This window comes from Oncorhynchus tshawytscha, linkage group LG16, assembly GCF_018296145.1.
Source record: "Oncorhynchus tshawytscha isolate Ot180627B linkage group LG16, Otsh_v2.0, whole genome shotgun sequence".
Lineage (NCBI taxonomy): Eukaryota > Metazoa > Chordata > Actinopteri > Salmoniformes > Salmonidae > Oncorhynchus > Oncorhynchus tshawytscha.
The window spans coordinates 71,319,909-71,333,325 of NC_056444.1; the positions used below are offsets into that span (position 1 = coordinate 71,319,909).

General features: G+C 41.4%; 1 protein-coding gene across 2 annotated transcripts in view; it reads right to left on the reverse strand.

Moving 5' to 3' along the window:
- tmem269 (transmembrane protein 269) overlaps nt 1-13,417 on the reverse strand; it is a 30,798-nt gene that overhangs the window by 4,865 nt on the left and 12,516 nt on the right. For both annotated transcript variants that reach the window (XM_024376127.2, XM_024376128.2), the window contains exons 3-6: nt 10,880-11,027; nt 3,369-3,466; nt 451-594; nt 51-251 (exon numbers count right to left, since the gene is read on the reverse strand). In XM_024376127.2, coding sequence (XP_024231895.1) covers nt 51-251; nt 451-594; nt 3,369-3,466; nt 10,880-11,027 — 591 coding nt within the window. The remainder of the gene's footprint in view (nt 1-50; nt 252-450; nt 595-3,368; nt 3,467-10,879; nt 11,028-13,417) is intronic.

The window sequence follows — 13,417 nt, forward strand, 5'->3', positions numbered from 1 at the left end:
CCTTTGGGTCCCCTGGACCAGGATTAAGAAACACTGGTCTTGATTATTACCTCCAGCATAGACCACCTTCTTCCAGGCCTGTGACTCCAGGACCCTGTCGTGAGGGTAGAATCCCTGGTTGACCATGAAGAGGATCATGGCCACAGCAGTGACCCGCAGGATCACCATGTTACCTCCGGTCAGCAGGGAGAGACAGGCTAGGATGGCAGAAGAGTAGATACATGGCAGGCCACGGTACATGAAGGGGATGCCTAGAGAAGAAGAGCCACAGAAAGAGAGACAGAACCCACATCAGGACTTCTGAATCTGAAATACCCAAAGATTAGTTCTTTCTGAATGGCAAATACACAAAGAGATGTTTTCGTAGACTGTCTAGAAATTGATCATGCTATTATCCTAGGATTTCACAAGGGATACCATGCTTTTTTTCTGCTTGATGGCATTCCTTACCGCTGGAGAAGAAGCAGAGTCGGACAATCACAGACAGGACATAGCACATGCACAGGATGTTGTCCATTAAGGCATGTGTCCTCAGGAGCAATGAAGTTGCAATCCCAAAGGTTGTGAAATCTGCAAAATCATCCAGTTTAGCACCTGAACCAGAAGACAGGAAGTGACTAGTTATACATTTGTTTCATAACTTCGAGTCACACAGATCACAGATTAACATGTTACTGCTGTGAGGCTAGTTCACTGCTAATGCCTTCTTACATAAGGCAAAACAAGTTTATCTAATCTTGTTTATGCCAACGGCCTACTTATAAGTGTGTGTGAGAATGTGCACGTGCGTGCATGCGTGAGTGTGTTTGTCTGTAGTGGACATTTGGTGTCAACCTTTCAGGCCTGCCACTTTCCTCTGTAAACAACATTCCCAAATGCCACAGTCTATTTGTCCCCCCTGAGCAGGGAGAATGTTTTCACTGAGCGACGAGCATGAGGTGATTTTGACCCCAGCTCCAATGAACGAGATGGAATTCCACAGCACAGGGGTCAACAATTTTAGCAATTTCAGATATGCTGAGAGCCCAAAGCATTGGGATAAAACAGACAATTGGAGCATGATCTCCCCGAATTAGAATGCTTAATCGTGAAGTGATTGTTCAATTGACACAAAAAAAGGGGGGGTTACAACAACACCCACCTGCAAAGTCATGCAGAAAAATACTGTCGGGACACAAAGCCAAAGCCCGAAATGTCCGGGTGACGACGCATTGTGGTGCACCTGCTGGGAGCTATTTCAGGCAGCCGTGGCGACCACGGTAGTGTAGACGTGGCTATCTGCACACAGGAGGTTGTCATGTACAAAGTATGTACTTTTATGTTGTGATCATTTGAGAATGTGCTGTGTCGGGAACAATGAGTATGGAAACGTTAGCTATGCCATTTCCTAATAATACACAAGTCTTTTAAATAGCCCTACGGCAGAGGGAATTCAACAGCATGAAGCCATTGCAATGCAGAGAAGAATTTATTGAACTACATACAAAGACAGAAGCAGATCAGGATAGCAGTGACAGCAAGTACAGTTAATGCAATTCAAAGTCGTTTGATTTGCTGTCACTTAGGTGCCTTTTGGATTCTCCATGTCATTTAAGAAAGTTTTCTTATGGGGTCTTCAGAAGGAAAACCAGTTGTTATCTGCTGTCACTTACAGTGCCTTCTGAAAGTAATCATACCGCTCAACTTAGTGTTACAGCCGGAATTCAAAATGTATTAAAACAAATTCTCACCCATTTACACCCAACACTCCATAATGACAGTGAAAACATGTTTTTAGAAATGTTTGCACATTTATTGAAAATTAAACATATAAATCTCATTAACATAGGTATTCACAGCACTGAGTCAATACATGTTAGAACCACCATTTGGCAGCAATTACAGCTGTGACTCTGGGTAAGTCTAAGAGCTTTGCACTCCTGGATTGTACAATATTTTCTTTCCAGCTCTGTCAAGTTGTTTGTTGATCATTGGTATATACAGCTATTTTCAAGTCGTCCCATAGATTTTGAAGGCCACTCAGGAACATTCAATGTCCTCTTGGTAAGCAACTCCAACGTATATTTGGTCTTGTGTTTTAGGTTATTGTCCGGCTGAAAGGTGAATTCATCTCCCAGTGTCTGGTGGGAAGCAGACTGAAGCAGGTTTTCCTTTAAGATTTTGCCTGTGCTTAGCTGTATTTCGTAATTCCTTTCTCCCGAAAAACTCCCCAGGCCTTAACAATTATAAGTCGATCCATAACATGATGCAGCCACCACTATGCTTGAAAATAAGGAGAGTGGTACTCAGTCATGCGTTTTTGGATTTGCCCCAAACACGTTGCATTTTGGACAAAAAGTTAAATGCTTTGCCACATTTTTTGCAGTTTTACTTTAGTGCCTTATTGCAAACAGGATGCATGTTGTAGAAAACGTGTATTCTGTATAGGCTTCCTTTTTACTGTCAATTAGTTTTGTATTGTGGAGTAACTACAATGTTGGTCAGTTCTCAGTCCTCAGTTCTCTTATCACAGCCGTTAAACTGTTTTAAAGTCACCATTGGTGAAATCCCTGACTGGTTTCCTTCCTCTCCGGTAACTGAGTTAGGAAGGACGCCTATATCTTTGTAGTGACTGGGTGTATTGATACACCATCAAAAGTTTAATTAATAACTTCATGCTCAAAGGAATATTCAACTTTTTTTTCTACCAATAGGTGCCCTTCTTTGCGACGCATTGGAAAACCTCCCTGGTCTTTGTTGTTGAATCTGAAACATGTCTAAAAACATAATCCCACTTTGACATTATGGGGTATTGTGTGTAAACCAGTGATCATTTAATCCATTTAAAACTCAGGCTGTATCACAACAAAATGTGGAAAATGTCAAGAGGTATGAATACTTTCTGAGGGCACTGTATCTACACTTCCAAAAGGATTCTTCGGCTGTCCCCATAGGATAACCCTTTTCGGTTCCATGTAGAACTCTGTAGAAAGGGTTCTACCTGGAACCAAAAGGGTTCTTCAAAGGGTTCTCCTATAGAGACAACCAAATAACCTTTTTAGGTTCTAGATTCTTCTAAGAGTGTATGCTGATCGGCTTCTACCTCTGTAAAATACGTAAATACATTGGTAAATTCACTTCTCTGCATTATACATGCCTCCTTTTTCTGTCTTTTAAGGAGTAACTGTTGCCTTTCAGGCCTTTTGATCCATCAGCTATAATGACCCGTGCCTGTAGTAGAGGGCTGGGCTGTGTGCATCACTAACCTGGTTCCATATGTTTGTGTGGTCTTGCCCTCTCATAGTTATTTTCAAACTAACATGTTTTAGGCTAGTGCATCAGTGTGTCTGTGGAAGTTTAACCCTGGTAATGGACATCACTCCACTCACCTAGTGCAGAGCATGCATCCAGTCGCCTGGCAACTGCCCCGTCTGCCAAGTCCAGCAGGTAGCCAATCAGGACCAGCCAGCAGGCAGCATGTTGGTGGCTGGAAAATGAAGGTCAAATGTTGGATAGAATTTTATTTTACAATACAGAAATCACTAGGTATTACTAAGACATAACACGATAACTGTAATTACACAATTATAACCTACGCATGACTTGTTTGTTACCACTGGACCTACTTAGGATAATGTCACACCACGAGGGATGCTTGTTGGCAGAAGATGTACTGTATCTTCTACTTACTTACCTGCTTACTTAGGGCTTGTCACACCATATACACTCAGTGGCCAGTTCATTAAAATGGTTCGCTCCTAAAGACAGTGAGTGACAGTCATGTGGCTGGCTACATAAAGCAGGCAGACGTCGAGGCATTCAGTTACTGTTTGATTGAACGTTAGAATGGGCAAAGAAAAGTGACCTAAGCGACCTTGAGCATGGTATGATTGTCAGTGGCAGGCGTGCTGGTTCCAGTATCTCAGAAACGGCCAGCATCCTGGGTTTTTCCAAGCACGACAGTGTCTAAGGCAGGGGTCTCCAACAGGTTGATCGCGAGCTACCAGTAGTTCACAGCCCAGCTCACCTTTGAGTAGCTCACCAAACAATTCTGAAAGTACATGCAATTCACGTGTTCTTCCGCAAACTGTCAAACAAATATCACAGGTATCAGACACTGCAAGCTCCCAGCTACTATCTAATTAAACGCAACATTAACATTATCCCACCCCTGGTTAGCCACTATTGGCTTAAAAATGCCAAGCAAATTTCCAGCAATATAGCCCAGTCTGTCTGTGTGGTGTGCACATTTGTCTATCCCTGTGTGTAGCCAGTTGATGTGATTACTGTCTCGTGGGTTGACAGAAATACTTTCCCCAAAACCTTGTCAATTGAATGTTAACTGCAAAGTAGGCTTACCTGGGAGAAGTATATCATGAGTAAATATGAAATTTGTATCTATTATTTTTCTTATATGCAAACTGCCATGAAATGAGTGGCAGCTGTACAGAACCATCACTAGACCGGCACACTAAAAGTGCCCATTCCTCACTCGCTACAGTGCCTTGCAAAAGTATTCATCCCCATTTTTCCTATTTTGTTGCATTACAACCTGAAATTGAAATGGATTTTTATTTGGATTTCATGGAATGGACGGCAGGGTAGCCTAGTGGTTAGAGCATTGTAACCGGAAGGTTGCAAGTTCAAACCCCCGAGCTGACAAGGTACAAATCTGTTGTTCTGCCCCTGAACAGGCAGTTAACCCACTGTTCCTAGGCCTTCATTGAAAATAATAATTTGTTCTTAACTGACTTGCCTAGTTAAATAAAAGGTTAAATTTAAAATAAATGTTAAAAAAATACACAAAATAGTCGAAATTGGTGAAGTGAAAAAATAAATGACTTGTTTAAAAAAATAAAAAGTGGTGCGTGCATACAGTTGAAGTGGGAAGTTTACATACACTTAGCTTGGAGTCATTAAAACTTGTTTTTCAACCACATACTCAAATTTCTTGTTAACAAACTATAGTTTGGGCAAGTCAGTTAGGACATCTACTTTGTGCACGACACAAGTCATTTTTCCAACAATTGTTTACAGACAGATTATTTCACACTGTATCACACCTCCAGGGGTTCAGAAGTTTACATAGACCAAGTGCCTTTAAACAGCTTGGAAAATTCCAGAAAATGATGTCATGGCTTTCGAAGCTTCTGATAGGCTAATTGACATAATTTGAGTAAATTAGAGGTGTACCTTTGGAAATATTTTAAGGCTTACCTTCGAACTCAGTGCCTCTTTGCTTGACATCATAGGAAAATCTAAAGAAATCAGCAAAGACCTCAGAAAAAAAATTGTAGACCTACACAAGTCTGGGTCATCTTTGGGAGCAATTTCCAAATGCCTGAAGGTACCAAATTCATCTGTACAAACAATAGTACGCAAGTATAAACACCATGGGACCACGCAGTCGTCATACCGCTCAGGAAGGAGACGCGTTCTTTCTCCTATAGATGAATGTACTTTGGTGTGAAAAATGCAAATTAATCCCAGAACAACAGCAAAGTACCTTGTGAAGATGCTGGAGGAAACCGGTACAAAAGTATTTATATCCACAGTAAAACAAGTCCTATATTGACATAACCTGAAAGGCTGCTCAGCAAGGAAGAAGCCAATGCTCCAAAACCGCCATAATAAAGCCAGACTACGGATTGCAACTGCACATGGGGACAAAGATCGTACTTTTTGGAGAAATGTTCTCTGGTCTGATGAAACGAAAATAGAACTGTTTGGCCACAATGACCATCGTAATGTTTGGAGGAAAAAATGGGGAAGCTTGCAAGCTGAAGAACACCATCGCATTTGTGAAGCATGGGGGTCGCAGCATCATCTTGTGGGGGTGCTTTGCTGCAGGAGGGACTGGTGCACTTCACAATATAGATGGCATCATGAGGTAGGAAAATAATGTGGATATATTGAAGCAACATCTCAAGACATCAGTCAGGAAGTTAAAGCTTGGTCACAAATGGGTCTTCCAAATGAACAATGACCCCAAGCATACTTCCAACGTTGTGGCAAAATGGCTTAAGGACAACAAAGTCAAGGTATTGGAGTGGCCATCAGAAATCCCTGACCTCATTCCCATAGAACATTTGTGGGCAGAACTGAAAAAACATGTGCGAGCATGGAGGCCCACAAACCTGACTCAGTTACACCAGTTCTGTCAGGAGGAATGAGCCAAAATTCACCCAACTTATTGTGGAAAGCTTGTGGAAGGCTACCCAAAACATTTGACCCAAGTTAAACCATTTAAAGGCAATGCTACCAAATACTAATTGAGTGTATGTAAACTTCTGACCCACTGGGAATGAAAGAAATAAAAGCTGAAATAAATCATTCTCTACTATCATTCTGACATTTCACATTTTTAAAATAAAGTGGTGATCTGACCTAGACTGGGGATTTTTACTAGGATTAAATGTCAGGAATTGTGAAAAACTGAGTTTAAATGTATTTGGCATATGTAAATGCCAAATAGGTACATGGTGTATGTAAACTTCAACTGCATGTATTCACCCCCTTTGCTATGAAGCCTCTAAATAAGATCTGGTGCAATCAATTACCTTCATAAGTCACCTAATGAGTTAAATAAAGTCCACCTGTGTGAAATCTAAGTGTCACATGATCTCAGTATATACAGTTGGGAGAACAAGTATTTGATGCACTGCCGATTTTGCAGGTTTTCCTACTTACAAAGCATGTAGAGGTCTGTAATTTGTATCATAGGTACACTTCAACTGTGAGAGACGGAATCTAAAACAAAAATCCAGAAGTATGATTTTTAAGTAATTAATTTGCATTTTATTGCATGACATATATATTTGATCACCTACCAACCAGTAAGAATTCCGGCTCTCACAGACCTGTTAGTTTTTCTTTAAGAAGTCCTCCTGTTCTCCACTTATTACCTGTATCAACTGCACCTGTTTGAACTCGTTACTTGTATAAAAGACACCTGTCCACACTCAATCAAACAGACTCCAACCTCTCCACAATGGCCAAGACCCAGAGAGCTGTGTAAGGACATTAGGGATACAATTGTAGACCTGCACAAGGCTGGGATGGGCTACAGGACAATAGGCAAGTAGCTTGGTGAGAAGGCAATAACTATTGGCGCAATTATTAGAAAATGGAAGAAGTTCAAGATGACGGTCAATCACCCTCGGTCTGGGGCTCCATGCAAGATCTCACCTTGTGGGGCATCAATGATCATGAGGAAGGTGAGGGATCAGCCCAGAACTACACGGGAGGACCTGGTCAATGACCTGAAGAGAGCTGGGACCACAGTCTCAAAGAAAACCACGAGTAACACACTACCCCGTCAAGGATTAAAATCCTGCAGCGCACGCAAGGTCCCCCTGCTCAAGCCAGCGCATGTCCAGGCCTGTCTGAAGTTTACCAATGACCATCTGGATGATCCAGAGTAGGAATGGGAGAAGGTCATGTGGTCTGATGAGACAAAAATAGAGCTTTTTGGTCTAAACTCCACTCGCCGTGTTTCGAGGAAGAAGAAGGATGAGTACAACGCCAAGAACACCATCCCAACCGTGAAGCATGGAGGTGGAAACATAATTCTTTGGGGATGCTTTTCTGCAAAGGGGACAGGATGACTGCACCGTATTGAGGGGAGGATGGATGGGGCCATGTATCGCGAGATCTTGGCCAACAACCTCCTTCCCTCAGTAAGAGCATTGAAGATGGGTCGTGGCTGGGTCTTCCAGCATGACAATGACCCGAAACACACAGCCAGGGGAACTAAGGTGTGGCTCCGTAAGAAGCATCTCAAGGTCCTGGAGTGGCCTAGCCAGTCTCCAGACCTGAACCCAATAGAAAATCTTTGGAGGGATCTGAAAGTCCGTATTGCCAAGCGACAGCCCCGAAACCTGAAGGATCTGGAGAAGGTCTGTATGGAGGAGTGGGCCAAAATCCCTGCTGCAGTGTGTGCAAACCTGGTCAAGAACTACAGGAAACGTATGATCTCTGTAATTGCAAACAAAGGTTTCTGTACCAAATATTAAGTTATGCTTTTCTGATGTAACAAATACTTATGTCATGCAATAAAATAAAATAAATTACTTAAAAATCATACAATGTGATTTTCTGGATTTTTGTTTTAGATTCCGTCTCACAGTTGAAGTGTACCTATAATAAACATTACAGACCTCTACATGCTTTGTAAGTTGGAAAACCTGCAAAATCGGCAGTGTATCAAATACTTGTTCTCCCCACTGTATATATATACACACACACACACACACACCTTTTCTGAAAGGCCCCAGAGTCTGCAACACCACCAAGCAATGAGCACCATGAAGATCAAGGAGTTCTCCAAATAGGTCAGGGACAAAGTTGTCAAGTACAAATCAGGTTTGAGTTTTAAAAAATATCCAAAACTTTGAACATCCCACAGAGCACCATTAAATCCATTATAATTTTTTTTAAAGAATATGGCATCACAACAAACCTGCCAAGAGAGGGCTGCCCACAAAAATTCACAGACCAGGCAAGGAGGACAATCAGAGGCAATAAAGAGAACAAAGATAACCCTGAAGGAGCTGCAAACAGCGGAGATTAGAATATTTGTCCATAGGACCACTAAACTGTACACGCCACAGAGCTGGGCTTTACAGAAGAGTGGCCAGAAAAAAAGCCATTGCTTAAAGAAAAAAATAAGCAAACACATTTGGTGTTCACCAAAAGGCATGCGGGAGACTCCCCAAACATATGGAAGAAGGTACTCTGGTCAGATGAGACTAAAATGTAGCTTTTTGGCCATCAATGAAAATGCTATGTCTGGCACAAACCCAACATCTCTCATCACCCTGAGAACACCATCCCCAGTGAAGCATGGTGGTGGCAGCATCATGCTGTGGGGATGTGTTTCCATTGGCAGGGACTGGGAAACTGGTCAGAATTGAAGGAATGATGGGTGGCGCTAAATACAGGGAAATTCTTGAGGGAAACCTGTTTCAGTCTTCCAGAGATTTCAGACAGGGACAGAGGTTCACCTTCAGGTGGGACAATGACTCTAAGCATACTGCTAAAGCAACACTTGAGTTGTTTAAGGGGAAACATTTTAAATGTCTTGGAATGGCCTAGTCAAAGCCCAGACCTCAATCCAATTGAGAATCTGTAGTATGACTTAAAGATTGCTGTACACCAGCGGAACCCATCCAACTTGAAGGAGCTGGAGCAGTTTCGCCTTGAAGATTGGGCAAAAATCCCAGTGGCTAGATGTGCCAAGCTTATAGAGACATACCCCAAGAGACTTGCAGCTGTAATTGCTGCAAAAGGTCGCTCTACAAAGTGTTGACTTTGGGGTGGTGAATAGTTATGCACTATCAAGTTCTGTTTCTTATTTTGTTCACAGTAAAACACTTTTTGCATCTTCAAAGTGGTAGGCATGTTGTTTAAATCAAATGATACAACCTCCCCAAATAATACATTTTAATTCCAGGTTGCAAGGCAAAAAAAATAGAAAAAAAATACTTTCACAAGCCACTGTAGATGCAATTAAAGAGCGAGATACAATTAAAAAGGGGAATTACACCAACAACAAAAAAGTGTTCTTGCGGACCTAAAAAAAAATTGTATTCTAATGTTATTTAACCACTGACATGAACTCAGAACATCCAATTTCATTATTTTTCTATGAACAATTGTAATTGAGTGAGAAAAAAGTAAATCTAAAACCGCAAAAAAATAACTTAGAACATAATTTGGGAGAGAAAAAAACCTGTTGATTTTATAGTGCCCCCTTAAAGTTGTTTACTAACGATGTATATTGACAGAGAACAGTGCACTATTTTCTCTTGTACACTAAGAACTCGGGGAAGTGTTGCAGGGGAGAGAAGAATGTGCCTATTTGGGGAAAACAAAGTTGCTCATGACATGTTTTTAAAAATTAAAGTAGCTCTCCTGCTGCAAAGGGTTGGAGACCCCTGGTCTAAGGTTAACCGAGAATGGTGCAATAAACAAAAAACATACAGTCAGCGGCAGTCCTGTGGGTGAAAACAGCTCGTTGATGAGAGGTCGAAGGAGAATAGCAAGAATCGTGCAAGTTAACAGGCGGGCCACAAACCGGCAAATAACAGCGCAGTACAAAAGTGGTGTGCAGAACGGCATCTCGGGAACATACAACTCATTGGTCCTTGTCACGAATGGGCTATTGCATCAGACGACCACACCAGGTTCCACTCCTATCAGCTAAAAACAACAAGGAATTGGCTCCAGTGGGCAAGCGAACACAAACACTGGACATTTGAGGAGTGGAAAAACATTGCCTGGTCCAACAAATCCCAGTTCCTGTTATGTCACACTGATGGCAGAGTCAGGATTTGGCATAAGCAGCATGAGTCCATGGCCCCATCCTGCCTGGTGACAACGGTACAGGTTGGGTGCAGTGGTGTGGGGAATTGTTTCGTGGCACACCTTAGGTCCCTTGATATTTGAGCAACATTTGAATGCTACACCTTGTAGAAGCCATGCCCTGAAGAATTTAGGCTGTTCTGGAGGCAACGGGGAGTCTGACCTGGTACTAGATGGGTATACCTAATAAAAACTGGCCACGAGTGTATATTATTTAACTTCAATAACGCTTTAAGGGTGGTGTTTGAATTGTGCTGTATAATGTTTTAGAGCTAAAGGCCAGATGACCTGACCTTGTTAAGCTGCTTGTATTAATCTTGGTCTTCCCTCAGCTTGTTTGGCAGGACATGTGTGTGTTAACTGTCAATATGGCAATCAAATTTGTTTAGAAACAAAATATGCCTCACAGATTAACAAAGATGTACGCTACTGTAACATAATAATGCCACTTACAAATCCATTTACTAGTAGAAACATTCAATCCATACTATAGTTTCTTAAAGAAAATCAGACACTGAAATGTATGTTCACTCACCCGTTCAGGCTGCAGAGAATAGAGGCCATGCCCATAAGCATGTTGGCCATAGACAGAGCATTGGCTGCATTTTTGCGTACAAACTCCTTGAGCTGGACACCAGTGGCCTGCTCGCTCAGAAAGAGCTTATTGGTGTGCTGGAAGAAACCTGAGAACAGTGAGGACAGTGATTGCTATTAGCTAGTGGTCTATTTTAGGTTCACTTAGCTGCTCTGAAGAGGATTGTTGCTAAAACACTACAGATATGATAGGACCATATCATATCTGATGGCCATACTTATACTGCTGTATGCCAAAAGTGCTATCCTGTTGAAACAGATGTCAAACAAACCAAACACGCAAAATAATCATTGCTATAACAATTGTGTTTTGCAAATGATCAGGTTTAACTTGTTTGGCTCATTTGGTTCATATGACTTGCTACTTATGTGGCCCCTCAACACCAGAACAGCAATCAGCAGTTGTACCAAGATATGGAAAAAAGATGAGTGAAAATTAAAGGGCCAAAGTAAAGCCCCATGCACCCACCCTACAGCATTCAACCTACAGTAGTACTTGTAAACAGTATATTGAGTATATGGTATTACCTAAATACATATAAGTGGTTAAGATTGTAACAATTATAATTTTTTGAAGCACAGTATTAAATCATGTATTTCGTTATCAAAGAATGAACATTTGCAAAGAAGCATCATTTTTAATATACAAATTGTACATTATTTACAAACCTATACAAAACTGAATCATGTAACTAATAAAAAGTAGTAGCACTTACCAAGTAGTATGTACGTTTATTGGAGACCCACCATTCGATAAGACTATTCCACTTTTCAGAATAAAACATTCAAATGAGGGGGCTGTCTCAGAATGTACAGTAAACACCATATGATAGTGTCAATATTGTCATAGTCATATTGACTCACGTAATACTTATTTTGCAAATATACACTACCGGTCAAAAGTTTTAGAACACCTACTCATTCAAGGGTTTCTTTATTTTACTATTTTCTACATTGTATAATAGTAGTGAAGACATCCAAACTATTAAATAACACATATGGAATCATGTAGTAACCAAAATAAAGTTTTAAACAAATCAGATTCTTCAAAGTAGCCACCCTTTGCCTTGATGACAGCTTTTCACTCTTGGCATTCTCTCAACCAGCTTCATGAGGTAGTCACCTGGAATGCATTTCAATTAACAGGTGTGCCTTCTTAAAAGTTCATTTGTGGAATTTCTTTCCTTCTGAATGCATTTGAGCATGTCAGTTGTGTTGTGACCAGGTAGGGGGTGATACTATTTGGTAAAAGGCCAAGTCCATATTAAGGCAAGAACAGCTCAAATAAGCAAAGAGAAATGACAGTCCATCATTACTTGAAGACATGAAAGTCAGTCAATACGGAAAATATCAAGAACTTTGAAAGTTTCTTCAAGTGCAGTCGCAAAAACCAAGTGCTACGACAAAACTGGCCCTCATGAGGACCACCACATGAATGGAAGACCCAGAGTTACCTCTGCTGCAGAGGATAAGTTCATTCGAGTTACCAGCCTCAGAAATTGCAGCCTAAATAAATGCTTCAGAGTTCAAGTAACAGACATCTCAACATCAACTGTTCAGAGGAGACTGTGTGAATCAGGCCTTTATGGTCAAATTACTGCAAAGAAACCACTACTAAAGGACACCAATAAGAAGAGACTGCTTGGGCCAAGAAACACGAGCACTGGACATTAGACCGGCGGACATTTGTCCTTTGGACTGGAGTCCAAATTAGAGATTTTTGGATTCAACCGCCGTGTGTTTGTGAGATGCGGTGTGGGTGAACGAATGATCTCCGCATGTGTATTTCCCACCATAAAGCATGGAGGAGATGGTGTTATAGTGTGGGGGTGATTTGCTGGTGACACTGTCTGTGATTTATTTAGAATTCAAGGCACACTTAACCAGCATGGCTACCACAGCATTCTGCAGCGATTCGCCATTCCATCTGGTTTGGGCTTAGTGGGACTATCATTTGTTTTTCAACAGGACAATGACCCAACACACCTTCAGGCTGTGTAAGGGCTATTTGACCAAGAAGGAGAGTGATAGAGTGCTGAATCAGATGACCTGGCATCCACAATCAGCCGACCTCAACTAAATTGAGATGGTTTGGGATGAGTCGGACCGCAGAGGGAAGGAAAAGCAGCCAACAAGTGCTCAGCATATGTGGGAACTCCTTTAAGACTGCTGGAAAATCATTCCAGGTGAAGCTGGTTGAGAGAATGCCAAGCTGTCATCAAGGCAAAGGGTGGCTATTTGAAGAATCTCAAATATATTTTGATTTGTTTAATACTTTTTTGGTTACTACATTATTCCATATGTATTATTTCATAGTTTTGATGTCTTCACTATTATTCTACAATGTAGAAAATGGTCAAAATAAAGAAAACCCTTGACTGAGTAGGTGTTCTACAACTTTGACCGGCAGTGTATAGTACATTTATAGCGGAGACAGACTGGTGGGGAGGGAGTAAGGGACTGTGCATACATACTACCA